Consider the following 19,566-nt stretch of genomic DNA (forward strand, 5'->3'; position numbering starts at 1 on the left):
ACGACAGAAACTTTATTCATTTAAGCACCTCTCATATAGTAAGAGTGCCGGTAATTGTATTGTAAGTTCTGAGGCAGGAGGGGGGGGGACGTGTTCCAAAACAAACATTTTAAATAAGAATTGTCACCCTCTCCCCCCTCTACGTTTCGATGCAACAACATGTTGCCTGTCTCCTTCTTATAACGTATGAGCTTTCCACCCTTGTCTCCTTCTTATAACGTATAGTAACAGTCGACGCAAAACCCGCCAAATCGCTCAAATTGGCCATTTAAAGCCACAGAAACGACAATGCACAGCAAGTGAGGTAGGTTTCCATTTATTTTGAGCTTTAACTCAGAAATTTCATGATATAAGTCTACGATAATAAGACTCTTCAATATTCTCCTTACATTCCTTTATATTTCGAATAAACAACCAGACTCGTCGCTTGTCTGGGCTCCCTGTGCTCACATGTGCCGAACTTAATGCATGAATTACAGGAAACTATTACAATTCATTTATTGCCCACAAATCGCCACGAATTCTATGAATGCTATGCGCGAAAAAGCCAAAACAGCACAAAAAATGGTGGGAGACAAAGGAATTTGTAGTTCTTGCTTTGAAAAGACAAAATACAGTTGTTTGACGTGCGGTAATTACTTTTGTATGAGGTGTTCGGTTTTTGAAAACGAAGAGGGCACTCCTGGATGGAAAGTAGGAAACTCTGTGGCATATTGTGGGTCGTGTTTCAGTGAATGATAGAACGTGAATCATGTGAAAGTATCATGACGAAAAGCTAAGATAAAGAAGCAAAAACAAACAGCAAAACAAGAGCATCAGTGAAGCAATCAAGCAAACGCTCAATAGACGTCTTCGTCTAGCAAATAAGTAGTGCGCCTGGGAATATCGACAGCGAACAGAGTTGAATTCGACTGAGTTAAATTCGACGTAGTAGTAATAGTAGTAGTAAAACTTTATTAAAAGTGTCAAGAGCCGTCTAGCAAGGGAAAAATCCCTTACTAATTTGGTGACACTAAAAAAGAAAAAAAGACTAGGAGCTATTTACAGTAGTATAGATATTAAAATTAAGAGAAAATCTATAGTTAACTGGTTACGGGATTTGTAATAAAAATATATAAAATTCAAGAGGAGCAGAGGCTACAGCGCGTGCAGCCATCATCCAAGAGCTCACTTATACTGAGTTGGCGTATCTTGCCTTTGAACGACTTGAATCAAATTGAACGACGTTTGAATCAAATGCCGTATTTAACTATTTTAGTCGACCAAAATAGGAGTTAAGTTCGGCACATGTGAAATTCGACGTTTGAACTGGGCCTAAGCGATAAAACTGACTAAATTGACTGTATTTAACGACCATAAAGAACTAAAGTCCTTTTATACTAGATGAGGGTTTTCATTCATCAAATAAAGAATCGTCATAATTCCGTCCAGTTGATAAAGAGTAGCCTGTGTACAGGCCCCTACTTTCCAGAGTTAAGAAAACTCTGGAAGGAATCGGGATTTTGGAGGGCAGGGGAGGGGCAGCTGTTTAGAAGCTAATAAACAAGAACATGAAAGTGAAACTGATTAGTTGCATACTGTGACCTTCAGAAATAATCTCTAGACATTGCATCATTTTTTATGGCATCTTTAAAACCACAAACGTCAGACTTGCGATTTCTGCGCTGATCCGTTGAGTTTATAAGCAGAGCTACTTAATGGGGGTTGAGTCAAAATATAGAGCAAATCTAAATTCTGTTCGAGAATGTGTTGATCAAAGTCCTTTTCAGAGCAGCAACAAGGATAAGATTCCACATTTAAGCCTCTTTAGAAAATGTAAATATCTCTTGTCTGAAACAACTACTAAAATCGGTTCTGAATTTCGTTTGGGTGTCAAAATTTCAACCAGACAAGACAAGAAACTTAAAATTGCTCATCCGCAACCAGCCTTCAACTTGTAAATAGGAACACGAAAGTGAAACCAGCGTGTTACCTATTGTGACCTTAAGCTTGAAATAATAATCCCACGACACGCGTCTTTTAACAACAAATGCGCTGATCCGTTACGTGTAAATAGAACTATTTTATCGGAAAGGGGGAAGTTGGAGGAGGTAAGTCAAAAAATAAAAAAGTGGTAGAGCAAAACACGTCAGTTCTTTCCCGGTCCCTTAGGCAATATTTCAAGAAATTCTCGAAGCGGGTTCCATTAATACAAAACAGATAAAGGGCAACCTTAGGGGAATACTAGACGTTGAATGATTTACCGCCTGCTCTCGTGTTTGGTGTGATATTTCAAGTAATAGGAGTCAGTAAGTTCTTGAACAGAGGTCAACCATGTTCGAATGTCCTCTTCTAGAGGGTTTTGATTAAAGTCCCTTTACAGAACGGCATTGTAACAATTTTTGAAGTAAAAAATGAAAAAAGTACTAAACTGAGCCTTTCACCGAAAGGAAAATTTTTGAACGAACAGCTTAGTATTCAGTTCACCGGTTATCTTCAGCGACAACATCCAGCATTTCACTTATAGTAAAATGTAGAGCCAGCTGACAGTATATAGGGTTACAAAATTAGGGGGAAACGTGTCTGGAAAACGATGAAGCAGAGAAGATCTTAATCGACTGCGGAGTTGTCTGTGTCAGTTTCTTTCTACGGTTTCATCTTAGACAACATACATTCGAAAATCTTCCCATCTTCAAAACATACCTAACGTGCTTATTGGCAAGAAACTTAACGATCGTAGTTCGTGATCAATCTCGAGAGCAAAGACATGTAGCGCTTGTTGTTGTCCGAACACAGGTAGATATTTAGTTTAAATTTCATAATTGGCAAGTCCTGGCCCTTTACGGAAACAACTAAATTACACTCTCACATAATGTACTTACCAGTGAGACTTATTTCAGTGCCTTGAGGAACACAGTGAGGCTGTTAAACACTATTGTTGATCTGATCATCTTTTCACTGCCGTTTTGGATCGTGATGGGCTGGCACGAAGAATAAAGACTCCAAACCGTTTCCTTGCTATCGAAACGTTCCAATTTACATCGGAGGAAAAAACAAAGCGAAATAAGCGATGAGGTTTTCCATTCACCAAATAAAGAGTCGTTGTACATCCGTCCGGTTAAGAGACTTTATTATCCAACTACACCAAGTCGAGTACAAATAACGCGATAGACGAGTACAAATATCACGCGGTATTTGTACTCGTCTATTGTAGTAGCGGTTAATCAGGTTTTCTCGCATCGCGCGAGCAAAGAATTGAATTTTACTTACGAAAAAAAAAAGTAAGCAAGGGGCGGACAATTTGAATCATATTTCCGACGACGAAGAGTCAAAATGGCTGGAAAATATAGGCCCAGGTTCATTAGATGAATCGAACGAAGAAAAACAGCTTGACGACCAGAAAATTTCTTCATTAATGTTTCGTTTAGTAAATAGGCGTTGCCTTTGATGACAGATATAATTTAATTAACACAACTCGTGATTGACATTAATTCCTCACAATGATTTAAAGTGTTAGCTTGTCGTGATTTAAACCAGTTTTTCAGAAGAATCAGTAAGAGAGAGAAGTCGATTTTTGTATCTGTTGGCTTACCCGAATCTGCTAACCTGAAGTGAGAAACCTGTTTTTACGACCCGCCACAGAAGTAAGTTTCGAGTCATGTTTTCTTGAATTTTGCCATGAGATTAAGACTAAATTTACGTTTTCTAATTTGGAATTACAAATGTATAGTCTCTTAGATCGAATAATCATTAAAGTTTGGATAATATTATACGGTTTGTGGTGGTCGTCTGAGCTGACCAGTTCCGAGTAAAGAAACATTTCATTCGATTTCTGGGTTATAACGAAGAATTACGGAAGAGCACATAGCCGAGGACGCCCTGAAAACTGCGAAAACTGAAAGGAGGACTGCCAAAGGAACGCTTACCCGATGTGGAAAGTCCTTGGCAAAGCTATTAGAAGCGGAAAGACCAGAGCAAGAGGTAAGAGATGGTTTTAGTAAACTACAGTTAGCGTTTGACAATCTTGTGGCCAAAGACGAACATTATTCACGATAAATTGAAGATGACAGTGAGTTCGAAGTACAAGAAGGATGGATGGCAGATTGTCAAGAAGACGTTATGTCAATGGAAATAGGCGCAAAAATATATTTGGATTCATTCTTAAGTAAGGGAAAGGCCCCATTTCAAGCTCATGATACATCTACAGCATCTAAAGGGAAAAATAATGGTGTCGGTGGGCCGGGAAGTAGTGGAATTCCAAGTATTCAAATAGAATACGATGCCCCTAGTGTAAGTTCTGGCGGTTATCAACCCATTAAGACCCATCAAAGTACAAGTTCCGGAAATGATGATATCGCCCCACACCACGAAAACGCGTCCTTTGTTTCGGGAAATGAAATAAATGAAAGCATTCAAACTAACTCTAATGCTACAACTTCTGCATGTGGTTTTAAGATGGAAAAGCCTAAGATGGCCAAATTTACCGGAGAAGTAAGAGAGTACGCCATTTTTTGCGCCGATTTTAAGCATGCGATAGAATTAAAATACAGAAAAAGGGATGCGATAACTTTTCTTCGCACGTGTCTGCAAGATAAGCCATTAGAGTTGATTAAAGGGATAGGCTCGGACTATGACACAGCGTGGGATTATTTGGACGCTATTTACGGAGATCCAAGGTTCGTGTCGGATACGATCACTCAAGACATAGTAAAGTTTAGAGCTTTACAACCGGGAGAGGATGCGAGATTTTGCGACTTAGTTCACCTAGTTAAAAGAAGTCTCAACTCTCTGAAGGAGGTCGGAAGTCAAAATGACATGGACAATAGTCACATGCTATCTGTAATCGAGCAAAAATTGTGTTCGGATGATCGAAAGGTTTGGTCACGAGACTTGGAGCGACAGGGAGAAAAAGCGACTTTGGAGTGACTAATAAAATGGATGGATGTGGAGATGAAATCACTTATGCGTGCTACTGCCCCTTTGAGATCTGGCAGATCAGTCAACGCCTTTCAAGTCGACACACCTAACCAAAAATGGTACAAATGCTGGTACTGTAAAAGTTCGTCCCATTGGCCAGATATATGCCCTAAATTCGCCGCACTCGGTATCGATCAGCGCATCAAGGTCGCCAAAGAAAACCATGTTTGCTTTAGTTGCATGAAAACAGCCGGAAAGGACCATCGAGTTGATAATTGTAGAAGACGTCGCAAGTGTACGAAAACTGAGAATGGAAGGGAATGCATGCATTTTCATCACTCGTTGCTTCACAAAAGCACTGCAGTTAAAGTTGGCGTCGCGTCTATCTCCGAACCACATGAAACTATTTTACCGGTGATAACATGCAATATCTACGGTCAAAACGGCTTCGAAAAGCAGAGCAACACTCTTTTTGACTCGGGAGCACAGATCAGCCTAATCCGCGATGAAACAGCAGGTGCACTGGGGCTCAAAGGAAACGACACTGCCGTAACAATTACAAAAGTGGGAGGAGAAGAAGAGACAATCAAGACTAAAGTTTACAAGGTTCCCGTGTCAGCACCAGACAACACCGAGATGTTCTCAATAAAGGCGGTTGGAGTCCCGTGCATTAGCGAAGAAGTATCAGCAGTTCAGCTTAAACCAATCGCCAAGCTTCTGGAACTGGAAAACGAAAAGATACGCAGAGGCAATAGTCCTGTTGACTTACTGATAGGAATCGATCACGCCCAGATGCATACTGGACAGACCAGGCAAACGGGACAGTTAGTTGGGAGAAAAACGCCTCTAGGATGGGGTTTTCGGTGGACCGTCGGGAGAAACCCAAGTGAATGGCCGTGTCTACCATGTAAGATCTGCCGCGCCAGTAGAAATGTCAGATTTTTGAGAAGTTAAATCGTGTGTTTGTGAGGCTGACGAGCTAACGCAAGCAGAAAGAGAGGAAGCGGAAATCATGTCCAAGTTGTGTGAAAAGGCGGGCAATCAGTGGAAGGTACCGTACCCCTGGAAGAAAAACCCCATGCTGTTGCCGGATAATAAACCATTAGCGATGAAACGGTTGGAAAGTAGGGAAAGACGCCTTAAAAAAGACCCAGAACAAGGAGTGGCTTACGACAAACTAATAGAAGAAATGAAGGAGATGAAGTTCTCAAGAAAGCTGTCTAAAGAAGAAATTAAGAATTACAAAGGCCCGGTGCATTACATTCCTCACCATGCAGAGATTCGACCCGAGAAGAAAAGCACACCCGTACGTATCGTCTTCAATTCCTCCTCAGTTTACTAAGGTCACGCGCTGAACGATTATTGGCTTAAGGGACCCGATCTGTTGAACAATCTGTTTGGAGTCGTCTTGAGGTTTAGAGAAAGAAAAGTAGCAGTCACGCACTCCCCGCAAATAAAATCTTCTGTCACGCACTCCCCACAAATAAAATCCACGAAATTCGCCCGCACTGAAATAACAGTTTCGCGTGTTGGATAACAAATAACTTATTAGACATTTGGTTGTGTAGTATCGCTGAGTATTTTTACGAGTTGTGCCGTATTTTGACGAGCCCGTAGGGCGAGTCAAAATACAAATAACGAGTAAAAATACTCAGCGATACTACACAACAAAACGTCTAATAAGATATATATACTTCGCGAAATGAATGAAGGACAAATTCCCAAATTGTTTTCTACAAAATGAAATCGACCTAGCTGTTGGTAAATGTTTAAAATGGAGCAGGCCTAAACTCGTTCATAGAGCCGTTAAGTATAACACTTCGCGCACACTAGCATGGATTTGTGACAAAACTCTTAATGGTTCGTACACTGAGCCATAGTCTTGTTGTATACAGACACTTAGTTGCTTCTCAATCTAGATTACAAATGATCTAGTCTTACTTCTTTGAGGATTTCAGGGGCTATTGAAGCTTTGCATCGATGTATTTCTCCAGAAAAAAAAGCAAGACTCCTCTCGAAGGTGAACAGGGCACCAAACCGAAAGCCACTAAAGATTATTGCGAAACATAACTGATGACACAGTGTCTATTTTTACACCTGATCTGCACGTGATCTCATCAGAAATAAAACAGCAGAAGTTTGACTTGTTGTGTAAGGTTATAGAGTTAGGAGTGGGAGGGTCATTTAGGAAGTTTCATTGTTTTGGGCTTCAAAGACAAGCCAACCTATTACACCAGTGTTTGACAAGTTCTTTTTTTTCGAAGGAGCGCTTTCCTCGTTGGCGAAAGTTGAAAGGTCCATCGACTTCACACTGCCTTTAAGTCATCGCTACATTCAGGGGTGGTGACTTTCGTTGAGTCGGAGGGGATGAAACACTGTGCCCGTGATAGAGCTACAAGACAAGTATTATTATAAGTGGCCCATTATACGTTAAAACAAATATTTATAAACGGAAAACGCAGTTTTTCACCGGAATAAAAGGTCACGTTTACCGGTATCTTCGCAGAGGAAGTCAACAAAAGACCTTTTATTCTACTCCTTACGGGTAATTAAAACGTTATTTAAACAGAAACTTTCCACCGCTATAACCAATAACTTTTATTAGGCTTTCTAATACAAAAGAAATCAGTTTTTGATTGGCACTTTTTAAAAGATTGGAAATAGAACTATTTTTTTCTTTTTTTAATGGGGTCAGTTATTCCGAGAGTACATAAAAAACATTGCACATCTGAAAATCATTCATTTAGAATCAATAAAAATATCCTTTTACAAGAGGAGGTAGAGAAATAAATTTACTTTTCAGTTTTAATGTGATCTGCATGAAAGAACATAAAGGTGAAAAATTCACCGTGAAAAGTATTTAATAAATCTTCTGGAGCCTTGATTCAAGGCTGGTATCCTTAACAAAGTTGAGAAATTCATTCCTGCTATAAAATATTTGCTGATTAATTTCCTAGTCATTGCCACATTTTTGTCACCATTTCTGGCCAATTTCTGCCTGAAGAACCTGTTCCGGATTATCAGTTTGTAAAAGGAAGCATAATAGTAAACAGCACTCTTAAAGCAGAGGAGTGAAAAAGCGAGGGAGGTTTGGGTCGAGTCGCTTAATGAACCCGACCCAGGCCTTCCTCTCTTTTTCACTTTTCAGTTCCAATCTTCGCTCCTTTTTACCAACTGAATGCCTGGAACAGGCCAATGTCTGAAACACCCTGGTGTCGTTCTAAAGAATTATTTTTGTCTTATCAGCATTAAATTGAAATAATCTAATGTCATACAGAAAGTGAGCCATAAATTTTGGCCACCTAAGTTCATGGGGCCGTCTATTTTCTTCATGCTTCTTAATTACGCAGATTTTTTCATGTCATTCAGTAGTTTGGCTAATATGGCGTACGTATCTCTTCCATTCTTTAACTGCGATTCAGCGTACTGGATAAGACTTGCTTGCAGGCTCAACACCCTTTGCTTGTTGTAACAGATCATCTGCATTAATAAAAAAAAAAAAATTAAGATCAGTTAAATAAAAAACACTGCTCATTATTACTGGTATTGTTATTTACCTCTTTTTTTGCAGTTTCTGAAATTGAATTGTATGTTTCCTCTGCTTCTTCTTTGGCTTTTTGAAGCTGATAATGGAAAATGCACAAAAACAATTTGGTAATCTTCCATTCTAGCATTCGACATGATTCTTCAGAGCCTCAACATGACCTTCAAGTGATAAATGTCTATTGCAAGTATATATATCTTATGGAACTTTTGTTGTATAGCATCGCTGCGTATTTTTATGAGTTGTACCTTATTTTGACGAGCCCGTAGGGCGAGTCAAAATACAAACAACGAGTAAAAATAATAAGCAATAACACACAACAAAACGTTAAATAAGAGATTTGTTATCCAACACGCCACATTGTTATTTCATTGCGGGCGAATTTCGCGGATATTTCTGGAGTACAACTATCGTGTGATATTTGTATATACTCGTCTTGCGCGTTACTTGTACTCTACGAAGCATATTTTGGATAATAAAAATCACGTGCAACAGAATGAGGGGAAAACTACCAAAGGAATGCATATCACGTGCAAAACACAAGTTTGTCTGAATCTTACCGCCTCTTGGTTTTTAGGTTTGGCTTTTTCCAGTGCTTTTGTTGCATTTTCAAACTCTTTCAGTTTACAAGTACGACGGAAATAAGCATCTCCTACAGAATAGGAAGTGGACGAAATAAATGCGTTAGAAAGTTAAAATGTTCATCTTGGGACTATAAAAAAAATGGAATAACCAAGTTACAAAGGTTAGGGTGTTACATTTGCCATCCCGAAGTCTCAAATTTCAGCCCTATTGATGGTTCCATATTCAATTCTTCCACAAAGCTTTGTGATTAAAGACTATTCAAGTGAGTTCACCTCTCTGTTCCACCATTTCAGCCTTGGTTTACAAATTTTCTCCTATGTAACTAGACAGCAGAGCAGTACAAAAATAAAATACTCTAACTCCAGAGGTAATACAATACAACAGTTCTGTTCTCTGAAGATGCTTCAGACAGAGAGGTAGAGCCCAGTCCACTTGTTCACAACATGACCATGCTATTATCCCGGCCCAGTCCCCAAAGAAAAAATGTTTATCACCTTCCCCACCCTTGCCCATCACCACCAAAGCCCACCCCCCCTGAAAAGTTATACCCAAGTTTTCTAAAAACATTTCACAAACCTTGGCAGCATCCATGTATCCGGAATAAAGTTCTAGAGTAAAACCTGGAGTGTTAATTGTCATCATTAGTGGACATAACATCCAGTGATTCCTGGAGAAATGATCACTGAGACACAAAGACAAAAACAAAACAAAACTGATTAAACTATTGGAATTGTGGAACACTGCCACCAAGGGTACGAGATCCCCCAGAAAAAGACTTCCATACCTTGACACCATTTAGTGGACTTGAAAAAGTCACACAGCTTCTGGAAAAGTAATCAGAGTAAACATAAAAAGCTGGCACTTCATCTAACCTAGGTAACATCCACCCAATGTAAGTTGTATTTTCTAAATACTGTTCACTGTAAATTTTCTCTAGTACTAACAAAGAGAATTTGTTCAACAATCAAGAGCTTCTTTTTTAGCTCAATTGGTTAGTCAGTGCCGGATTGTGTTGTGCGGGAGGTCGAGGGTTCGAGCCCTGGCCGGACCAGTACTCATGGTCTTAAAATAAGTGAGGAAAATTTGCTACCTTTCTATAAAATCAAGAAATGGATAGATATTCTAGTCTTCTCAGATAAGGATGAATATATATTAAAACTGTAGGCCCCGTCTCCTGCAGGGCTGGGGTAGGAGATGTCAATTTCCCACACATGAGATTACTGTGTGATGGATGTCCTCCCTTGGGGTGGGATGGGTGGGATATCTGCTGAAGATGGGCTGTATTGCCCTTTGCATATCAGACATTTAGATTTAGATGTTTAATTCCTTTATTCTCCTAGCCTTCATACACTATTCAGCTGTGATAATGTAGGGAGAACTTCCATTGTATATCAGGCTTAACACTTCCAAAACAGATCTACACATAATTTTCAAGCTAGCGCTGCAAATGGGATATAAGCTCTGGTAGGATGAGGCTTGTAGGCTGATTTCACCATTCATAGAAACATTTTCCCTCTCATTGTCAGCTATTACAAGATGGTTGGAGTGACCAGAACTACAATGTAGCATTGGAGTTGTGGTAATACAGTGTTTATTTGTATATTGGAAAAAAAACATCATCCAAATCATGTCTGGTCCACTATTGCTATAAATTATTATTGATAATTTGTGTATTTTCATATTTACTCAATACATCTGTTTGTTCCATATTTTTCTAGTATTTAACTCTTTGGGCCAACTTCCAATGCAAGCAATAGTGGACCAGACATGATTTGGATGATGTATCGGCAATTTCAGAAAAAGAACAAAAACCCTTTTAGTTCCTTGGTGCTGTTATCATTACCAGCAGATGCCATCATGATGCCAGAGCTAAAATCATTCACTGCTTAGATGTAACACCAGTATCTGAAGCTGACAAAGAAATTGAAAATCACCATTATGATACTTTAACATAAGTATAATTCTGCCAGGGTAAAACTGTCATCATACATCATTATACATTGTTATACAACAAGAACTTCATCATTAATAATAACACTTCAAGTATATTTTGACTTGGATGTTCTTCTGATATCAACATTTTGGCCATACTCTCTTTCTAAAATTATACCAGGCAGGACCATAGACTAAAGTGAGATTTCAGGGTGAGATTTAACGCGGTCAGCCTAGCTGACAACCATAATGCAGATCATACATTGTAGTAAAGAAAGATTGCTACGTCGTTGCTGACTGTGTAGCATTTTGGTAAAGTTCTATAATAACGAAAAAAAATTAATTCACTGGAAGAATCTCAAAATTGACAACACTTAGAGCCAAAAGCTAAATCTCACTTTCCTCTTGAAGCACCCTCTTATCACAGACCTGTGCTGTTTGGTGTAAATTAAACCAAATCAACAAAATCACAAATTTATTGTTTATTTATGACCAAAAAAAAAAAAAAATTCACAAATTTACACATTAATGGCTTTCCAATCACAATTTCCTGCAGAGTTGACATTTTAGAATACGTACCCTAAATTTTTCTCTCAAGAACCCCAGAGCAAACCAACAATGGGGATGAACTCTATCCTTTAAACACAAAATGCAGAGGATGCAGAGCATCCAAGCCCAGACTAACTTGTTGGAAGGCAAGCATTTATGCCAACTCTGATGCATGAGTCATCACAACATAATTACTCCTTATAATGTCATTACTGGTTAAAATAATAATATCAGGCAGACATTGGGTGATGAAAATAGAGAATACTATCAATTAAGGAAATATCAGCTGATCCAATACCAAATTCTCTTAATTAATATCAAAAGAATTGTATAGAAAAAGTCAAGAGAATTCCTAAAGAGATCTGAAAGGGGACGGGTTAGCCAGCTGAGCCTTCCAAATAATATTCATTTTAGTGAATCATAATGCCTCCCTAGGGTAAATTTTCAGTTGGTACCAGTCATTAAAATTTATTCCTTACTAACACTGACCCCATATGTCTCCTTGGGAAGTGGTGTCTACTCTTCCACACTATCTCTTCTTTTCTGAAATTCTTCATCAAGATCATAACCAGGAGGAGTAACTTCTAACTATTTTATTTCTAAAAAAAAGGCCAAGTCATTCTGGTAAAGGTTAAATTCAAAAGAAAGTTAAACTCGTAGATAAAGATTGGGCCTAATTTTATCTATTTGATTAAAGGGAATATTCCTCTCATGATGTTTTTCCAAGTTCGCCTAGTATATCAGTTTACCATACCATTAAATTTTGTAAATAATCGGCAGTTCTAGCGTTGATGGCTTGATAAGAATTCAACGATGTGGTTTTGTTTAAAGCTACTGTTTTCTTCCGCTAACGAAAAAGAAAAAACAAACAAACAAATATTCTTTACACAAAAAAAAGTCACATCTAGATCTTTTTGCAAACACAAATCAACTGTTTGTCTTAATTAAGTGTAAAGTGGTAAGTATGGAGGGGTGATCTTTTAATTTACATATCTTATACTATGCATGTTTAGTTAAGGTCTCAGTCTGTGAAGTTTAGAAGTATAATAGTCGATTGCGAGACCTCTGGTGATTTTTTTCCTTAGATTTTGAAATTCCATGAAATAGAAACTAACACTAAAAAGTAGATGCTTGTGCGGTTATTATCTTTCGATTTTGCTTTTGGAGCGTGCAGTGGCCCCTTTCCTTCCTGCCCCTCCGCTTCCCAAGTATTTAAGAGTGGTATTTGTTGTCGTCTCGTTGGGAAGCTCGTTATCTTCTTTGTCGTTATTTTGGCGGAACCCCGATAAGAGTACCAAACTTCCCTGGCAGTTGCTTCATATCTCTCCCCCTCCGCACAAGTCGAAAATGTCTGTGTACGCCTTTGCTTTCGATCCGTTGCGGTGAAGTTGGCATGTACGTCGTTCCGGTTTGATGGCTCTGTTCATGTCGTAGAAAAGTCACAATTGGGTTTTTCATCTTATGATAAAACAGTACCATTATGTGTTTTCTTAAGACTGAAATTAAAGTTTTTCTTTTAATTCTGAATAATTGGAAAAGAAAAGGAAACACCCACAGCATTGGAAATGGTTTCTCGACACGGAATTTAAATGAGCATTTCATCTTGATATGATACTCGTATAAAATGAGAAAAAGAAAAGATGCAAAATGCATATAGAAAACTTTATTCTGAATTCGTAATTCGTACGCCGTCCAAGAGATGGTTTGGAAATGTTTAAAAAGGCAGTTTCATTGTTGAATCGCGGCTATTTCTGTGCGATAACGTTACTGTTGATATGTAGAAGATGTATCAGCCTGTTTCGGGTTTCTCTCATAGATCTGCCGTATTAGAAACCATCCGATTGAATAAATGCTGTAAAACAAGATGAGAGTGACTCTATAGTGAAGTCGGTGATATAATGTACAGAAAACTAACTTCTTACTAACCGAGTACAAGGGCAATACTGAGGAATATTGGTCCGAGGTAGTGGCAGTCCGGTGCGCTCAGTCCTTCCAAACTCACCAAGGGCCAGTATACCCCACTATAGCTCGAGCATGTCCAGTTGTTACTTTGCTGGTATGGGGATTAGCTCTTGCAATAAGCTCTGAAGACTTTGGCTTAAAGGATCCACTTAGGCTGCCCAACCAGTGCGCTTGCAATTGCCTTGCTAAGGCCAGCGTAGTGTGTAATTTTAGGCCTCACGGAGAGGTACCCCACCCATGGAAACCGTAGCCCCATGAAAATCTCAGACATGCGCAGATTACATTACTTTGTAGCACTGCGTGAGAAAAGGAACGCGGGCTCGTGCCGTGAGTTGTTTACATCAAAGTTACAGATTTTTGTTAATTAATCACCGGCCGACTCACCGACGATGAGACCTGATGGCACGTAAAAGAGCTCACGGTAGCCAGTTTTCTTGCAAAAATCAGCCACCAGTCAAAAAGAAGCCGAGAAAATATGTGAATTATTCCGAAGACATAGAAAAAAGCAGCATTGCAGTGCAAGTGTGCAGCTTTTTAAGTGAAGAAAAACTCGATCGACCCGAGAGAGAGTGTAAGGGTTTGAGGTCCGAAAACGCCAATCTAAAAGGAACAGTCAAAACCCTAAGGCGCAGTCTAGGTAAGTGTTTTTTAAGGAGGGAATGGAAATGCAAACACTTACAAATGTCTACGAATACTACTGCAGATTGTGTGAGCCACCAATTACGGTTACTGATTTTCATTCCCATTCTGAGTTTTCGCCGGTTGCAACTTGCGCGATCGTAGTAGACTCCACTTTTAAATGGTTTTAATCATAAACCGATAACACTCCCACCAAACAGAAGCCGAAAAAAAAACCTCTCGAATGTTAAGATAGAGTAGTCGATATGGCCGCATAGTCAGTAACAAAATGTACAGGCAAGTTAATTTTTCGGTCAGCAAATCATAACGACGCGTATCTTTAAGTGTCATACACTATCGAGAGTTTCTAAACATACCTCATTGATAGGATTTCTAGTCGGATATTTTTACTTTGTATTCTTTGTTACCATACTCTATCATGTGAAATCCGTGAGTTACATTTGACTAATTTCAATTGTCACCTTTTCATAATTTCAGTATTTGTAAAAGGAAGGAACATCCAATTGAAAAAGGACGTGTTGAGGCTCCAAATTCAACTCAAAAAGTGTCAAAACAAGCTTACGTCTACCGAAAAAAAATAAAAACAAGTCAGCAACAAGTTAAGAGGGACAAGATCTGCTTCCTCAAAACTGAAAAAGAAATTGCAGGGGAACAATGAGTTTGTCAAAAAGGGATATTCTCTTGTGGAGACATTTGCACGTGGTAACTATGGATACAACCAAAGAACTTTGATGTTTATGGCTTGTGTCAGATACATGCAACATGCATCTTTGTTATCTTATCAAAAGACACCTGTAGCATTACATCTGATTTTCAATATTTTGTTTGATTGGAGCCCTCCCACAAACTTTGTTGTCTCCCCAAGTACACTTTCTGACTGGAATGTTCTCTTAGGTGAAGCAGACAAACTAATTTTACGCAAGTGCTTCTCAAACTCCAAGTATGATTTTCATCTCTGGAGCGATGACTCCCACAAAGGAGGAGAAGAGAGGCACATAGTGGGTGTTCACACCTGGTGCCTTAGAGAGAGCAAGCCCCACGCTTATGTCCTAGCAAACAGCCTTACAGCAAGCGGGTCTGGAAAACACCAGTCTGATGTGGATTATCATGTTGTGAAAAATGAATATGACATCACCAATGTTTTCGGGGTTGGTTGGGGACAATGCCTCTACCCAAAAGGGAAAAGTAAATGGTCTCTTAGCAAACAACACCAAATTTTTTGGAAAAGAAATGTTCTTTGTAGGATGCTACTCACATGTACTAAACTTCATGCTGAGAAGAATGTGCCAGGCTGGGTTTGGAGCAAAAGGTGACATGTGTAACCCCCATGTTTTACAATTGCTATATAAAATAGCTTGGCTCCATCATGAGCGTCCAAGCCAATACAAAGTTACGTATGTTTCTCTAGGTATTCTTAGTAAAGAGCCACCTTCCTCAGACATTCATTGACACAAGGTGGACATATTATCACGAGACTCTCCAGTGGTATCTTAAGTATGGAAAAGCTTGTCTACAGCTTGCTGAGCATCTCCTTCAAAGATTGCCAAAATCAGATAGCCACCCCACTATTTGGCAAGATGTCATTAAGATGAGCTCAAGTACTATGATTCAAGTTGAAATCAAGTTTTTGTTTGAATTCCTTGACAAGTTCATCATTCCATCTCTGAACACATCCCAAGCTAGTGATGCAGAACTTGGTTTTTCCAGTGGTTACCTTGCATGGTTATGGCCAGCAACTGTTTTGAAGCAACATGAAACTTTAAGTGAAATGTTGAAGTCTCCATCAGAACATTTTTCTTGTAACATCACAACAGGTAAAGATGTCATTGAAAGACCCAGCAGCTATTGACCATTTTCACAAACAAGTGCAGAGGCCAATGTTACAAGAAGCACTTAAAGTAATCAAAGATGATGGAGCAGAGTGGTTAACTTTTCCTAAGTTGTTTGGAATGGGAGCTGATCAGAGATACCAAAGTCATTTCTGGCATTCGGTTTTAAAGCTTCTTGGAGTTCCAGTCAGATCTGAAAATCAAAAAGAGAAGTCAGTGAACACCCCCTTTCATGTTCATGGACAGAACATTCTCACATTGGTCTCTAAGGACAGAGTTGGATTAATTAAATGGGCCACTCTTTGGAAATTAAAGGAACCCCAATTGCTATGTGAGATCAAAGAAATGGCCTTATCACAACAGAGCTCACTCATAAGTAAAGAAGCCACTCCAAACCTGTTTGAGTTCTACGCCAAGCACATTTTCAGTCTTCCAGTTAACAATGTTCTTGCAGAAAGACAGTTCAACCTTTCACAACTGTATCTTAATGATAACATGTCAGAGTTATCAAAACAGGCTTTAATCACATTTGTTGAGAACATTCTGCACAGTGGAAAAACCAACACCAGGACTACAGAAGCGGCACGTGAAGTTCATGAAGAAAGAATGAAAGAATATGCCCAAATGCTCACCACAGACCTTTTGCAAGAGGCAAGAAATAACTTAAACAAGAATAGAGAAAACAGCACACATGGGCCACTTACAGCAAAGGATGTTTACCCTAAAGCTTGGATAGAAAAGAAAGTAAACAATGACTTACCGGATATAATTCAGTCACTAAAAGCTGATGGTTGCAAACTTAAACTTCACTGGAAAGCTTCTGCCAAGGGAACATCTGCACTGGAGGGACAAAGGTCATTCAGCCCAACAGTAATTGAGGGAGTTACCAGTACACCTGATGGACAAGTTCCAAGACTCATGCAGCTAGCAGCACTAATGGTGTGGAACTATGGGGAGGAGCTACCAATTTATGATCTATCAAGAGAATGCCAGTTGTGTTTACAAAACCTTTCAAATGTCTTCCAAACTCCAACTATTTGTCTTTCCAGGTCCCACATGACTATACATATTACGCCATTGCCTACACATGAAGAATGAAGTAGTCATGGGGGTGGCTCAGTAATTTTTAAACATTTTAGATTTGTACATAAGAACTGATTTCACTGACCCACACTGCATGAAGTAAATGTATCTCAACATGAATGCATTTTTACACACAGAGACACATCTAAAAATAATTAATAAATGTTTCAATGCAACATGTTAGAACTAACCTGATAAAAGCATGTTGTATATGCCACTTTAGTTAAGTGAACAGAGCTCAATATCAGTTTTAGTGTATGTAGCATGTTAGCTTTGCAATATTGTAACTGGTTTTGCAGGGTATAAGTAAAGTGCATGGAGCCAAAGCTGAGACATGCATGTATTTAATCATGTTGTATTGGATCTTGAATTAAATTAATTGAACATTACATTCAAAATGACCAGTAGGTAAATGAAGCTGTAATATATCTGATTTTAAATTGTTATGCATAACTGTAGCTTAGTAGAATATTAAACAAACATTGAAATGCTGTCACTTCACTACAGCAATTTAAGACCATACCAAATGTAATATTTAACTACATGTAGATTATATCATTATAATGTTGCACATGTATAATTAAACATAGCATTAGCAGTACGTAACTTTCAATGTGATAAGTACATGACTTGTTTATAGGTGTTCTTGTACATTAAGTGAATCATTTTGTACAGGAAGGGCAAAGCTAAGTGATGCAGCCAATGTTATGTTACATACAGTTCGCGTACAATGTATAACAGTAAAAGATTAGATTTAAACACTGGAACTGTTAAAAATGTGCAAAGTTCATTATCCTGTCTTAATTTCCTTATTCCGTGTAAAAGATAAGTAGTACAAATCTGACCCGTAATGAATCCTCTCTCCCCTTTAAACGTTTTATTAAATATCTACAACGATGGAATTTTTTTCACATACAGACAACTTGTCATAGCCTCTGAAGCTGGACCAACACAAATATGAATATGCAGTGTGGTCGAAAAAGAATCAGTGTATTGGTCGATCCTCCACATTCAAAGCGCCCAAAAGAAATAAGCATTGATTTAACAATCGATATCAGTCAATTAACATCATCAAGAGTACCAACGAGTACCCGAGAAGTGATTGATAATTAACTGCTCTTGGTTCCTGTTGACGAATAAACCGAAGTTCACTCTCGGTCTCGGGTGGGCGATATTGAATGTAAGCTAATCGACCTATTACCACCAACACCCCCAAGATAGGGTCAAGATAACCTAGTTTATAATCTTACCTCGAGCATCGTGCGCTTGCTTTACTCAGTCGATATAATTTATTTCATTCCTCCATTACATCTCGAACGCGCGTTAAAAAGATGAAACTAACTTTAATACGAACAACAGTGGGCTACAAACCACAATTTGCCTTGAAACTACGATGCCAATTCTTCAACTTGTCCGTTTCGAAATTCCAAATAATAAACACCACGCGCAATGAATGACAAAACAGTACGAAAAAATAGCATTTCTACCACTAAGTCGATGAAAAGAAAAAAAATAAAACGGTAGAATCCTTAACTCCGTTGCAGTCTTCGCGGTTTAAGTATTAAACTACCAGAGACTTTGTGTTTTGATAAGATATTCAACGGTAAAGTTTTAAAAGCATAGAGGGGAGAAGTAAACACAACAAGGGACGTCATTAGACCGGTGTCACAGTGATATGTGTACCCCCGTGATATGTGTACCCCCGCACACATATCACTAGTGATATGTGTACCCCCTCCAAGATGGCGGCCAGTGATATGTGTATCCCCCACCCCCCTCCCCTCCAAAAAATAAACAATTACGGCTAACTTGTGTTAATGGACGCAAATCGTTCACTGAACCATCTTCCACAATCAGAACTGTAAAGACACGACTCGCGAGTCCGACAGTTCTTATGGGCCAGTAGCAAACATCAAACAATCTATTGGAAATATAAAGGAATCGAAATTGTCATTTAAACAAAAATATATCTTGGGGATACACATATCACTGGTGACTGCAATCGTATCGGCTTTGTCGCCTGTCTAGCACTGAAATTACTTGCTACTAGCTCCTTTACTGGCTACGTACGTAAGTACGTAAGTGCATGAAATATTTCACCAACTGACAGCAAGTTTTATTGATTCCCAATCATATGTGTCACTGACAAATTTAAAAAGTTCACAGACGACATCGCACTAGCCAGGGAATACGTATATCACTGGGATCTCTCGTTCAGTGATATGTGTATCCTCAACATATCTCGGGGTTACGCATATCACGGAAATCGCAGTAAGTGATATGTGTATCCCGTGGTAAAGCAAGCGCTGTTGTCTTTCTAGCAAATTACTAGCTAAGCTTATATATGGCTAGTAAGTGTATTATTGATTCCAAATTGACAGACGACAGCGAGTTAGTCAGGGGATACACATATCACTGCGATCGCCGTTCAGTGATATGTGTATCCCCATTACATCTTGGGGATACAATGTGGATACGCATATCGCGGCAATCGCAGTCAATATGTGTATCCCTTGGTAAAGCAAGCGCTTTTGTCTGTCCAGCAAA

At 38.9% G+C, this 19,566-nt stretch overlaps 3 protein-coding genes and 2 pseudogenes across 14 annotated transcripts in view; 3 read left to right on the top strand and 2 right to left on the bottom strand.

Moving 5' to 3' along the window:
- The window catches only part of LOC148731599 (sorting nexin-5-like), a 221,112-nt gene that overhangs the window by 188,857 nt on the left and 12,689 nt on the right, over positions 1-19,566 (top strand). The window contains exons 1-2 of one of the 5 annotated variants that reach the window (XM_088759381.1): positions 3,427-3,623; positions 3,710-3,960. The exons of 3 other annotated variants lie outside the window; for them this stretch is intronic. The gene's annotated coding sequence lies outside the window, so the exon portion shown is untranslated. Of the gene's footprint in view, positions 1-3,426; positions 3,624-3,709; positions 3,961-19,566 lie in introns of those variants that run through there. One more of the 5 variants, XM_088759380.1, reaches the window with a different exon arrangement.
- LOC148731608 (uncharacterized) overlaps positions 1-19,566 on the bottom strand; it is a 136,763-nt gene that overhangs the window by 32,753 nt on the left and 84,444 nt on the right. For 2 of the 8 annotated variants that reach the window (XM_088759345.1, XM_088759341.1), the window contains exon 1: positions 2,862-3,356. The exons of 2 other annotated variants lie outside the window; for them this stretch is intronic. The gene's annotated coding sequence lies outside the window, so the exon portion shown is untranslated. Of the gene's footprint in view, positions 1-2,861; positions 3,388-6,837; positions 6,859-19,566 lie in introns of those variants that run through there. 4 more of the 8 variants (XM_088759340.1, XM_088759339.1, XM_088759344.1 and 1 more) reach the window with 4 other exon arrangements.
- On the top strand, positions 3,967-7,154 carry LOC148731609 (uncharacterized; annotated as a pseudogene).
- On the bottom strand, positions 7,480-9,820 carry LOC148731610 (sorting nexin-6-like). The gene is made up of 5 exons (XM_088761925.1): positions 9,810-9,820; positions 9,602-9,645; positions 9,001-9,092; positions 8,454-8,519; positions 7,480-8,376 (listed from the first exon to the last, which is right to left on the bottom strand). Exons 1-5 carry the CDS (start codon positions 9,818-9,820, stop codon positions 8,239-8,241), a joined length of 351 nt encoding a protein of 116 aa, XP_088618051.1. The 3' UTR covers positions 7,480-8,238.
- Positions 14,461-17,880, top strand: LOC148731611 (uncharacterized; annotated as a pseudogene).

This window comes from Stylophora pistillata, chromosome 5 (genome assembly GCF_964205215.1).
Source record: "Stylophora pistillata chromosome 5, jaStyPist1.2, whole genome shotgun sequence".
Lineage (NCBI taxonomy): Eukaryota > Metazoa > Cnidaria > Anthozoa > Scleractinia > Pocilloporidae > Stylophora > Stylophora pistillata.

What these genes read in the sequence shown, in the direction of transcription:
- LOC148731610 (XM_088761925.1), bottom strand. An exon ending in GATACATGGATGCTGCCAAG is followed by an intron (nt 9,093 to 9,601) that starts GTTTGTGAAATG and finishes CCTATTCTGTAG; the next exon opens with GAGATGCTTATTTCCGTCGT. An exon ending in AACCTAAAAACCAAGAGGCG is followed by an intron (nt 8,520 to 9,000) that starts GTAAGATTCAGA and finishes TTCCATTATCAG; the next exon opens with CTTCAAAAAGCCAAAGAAGA.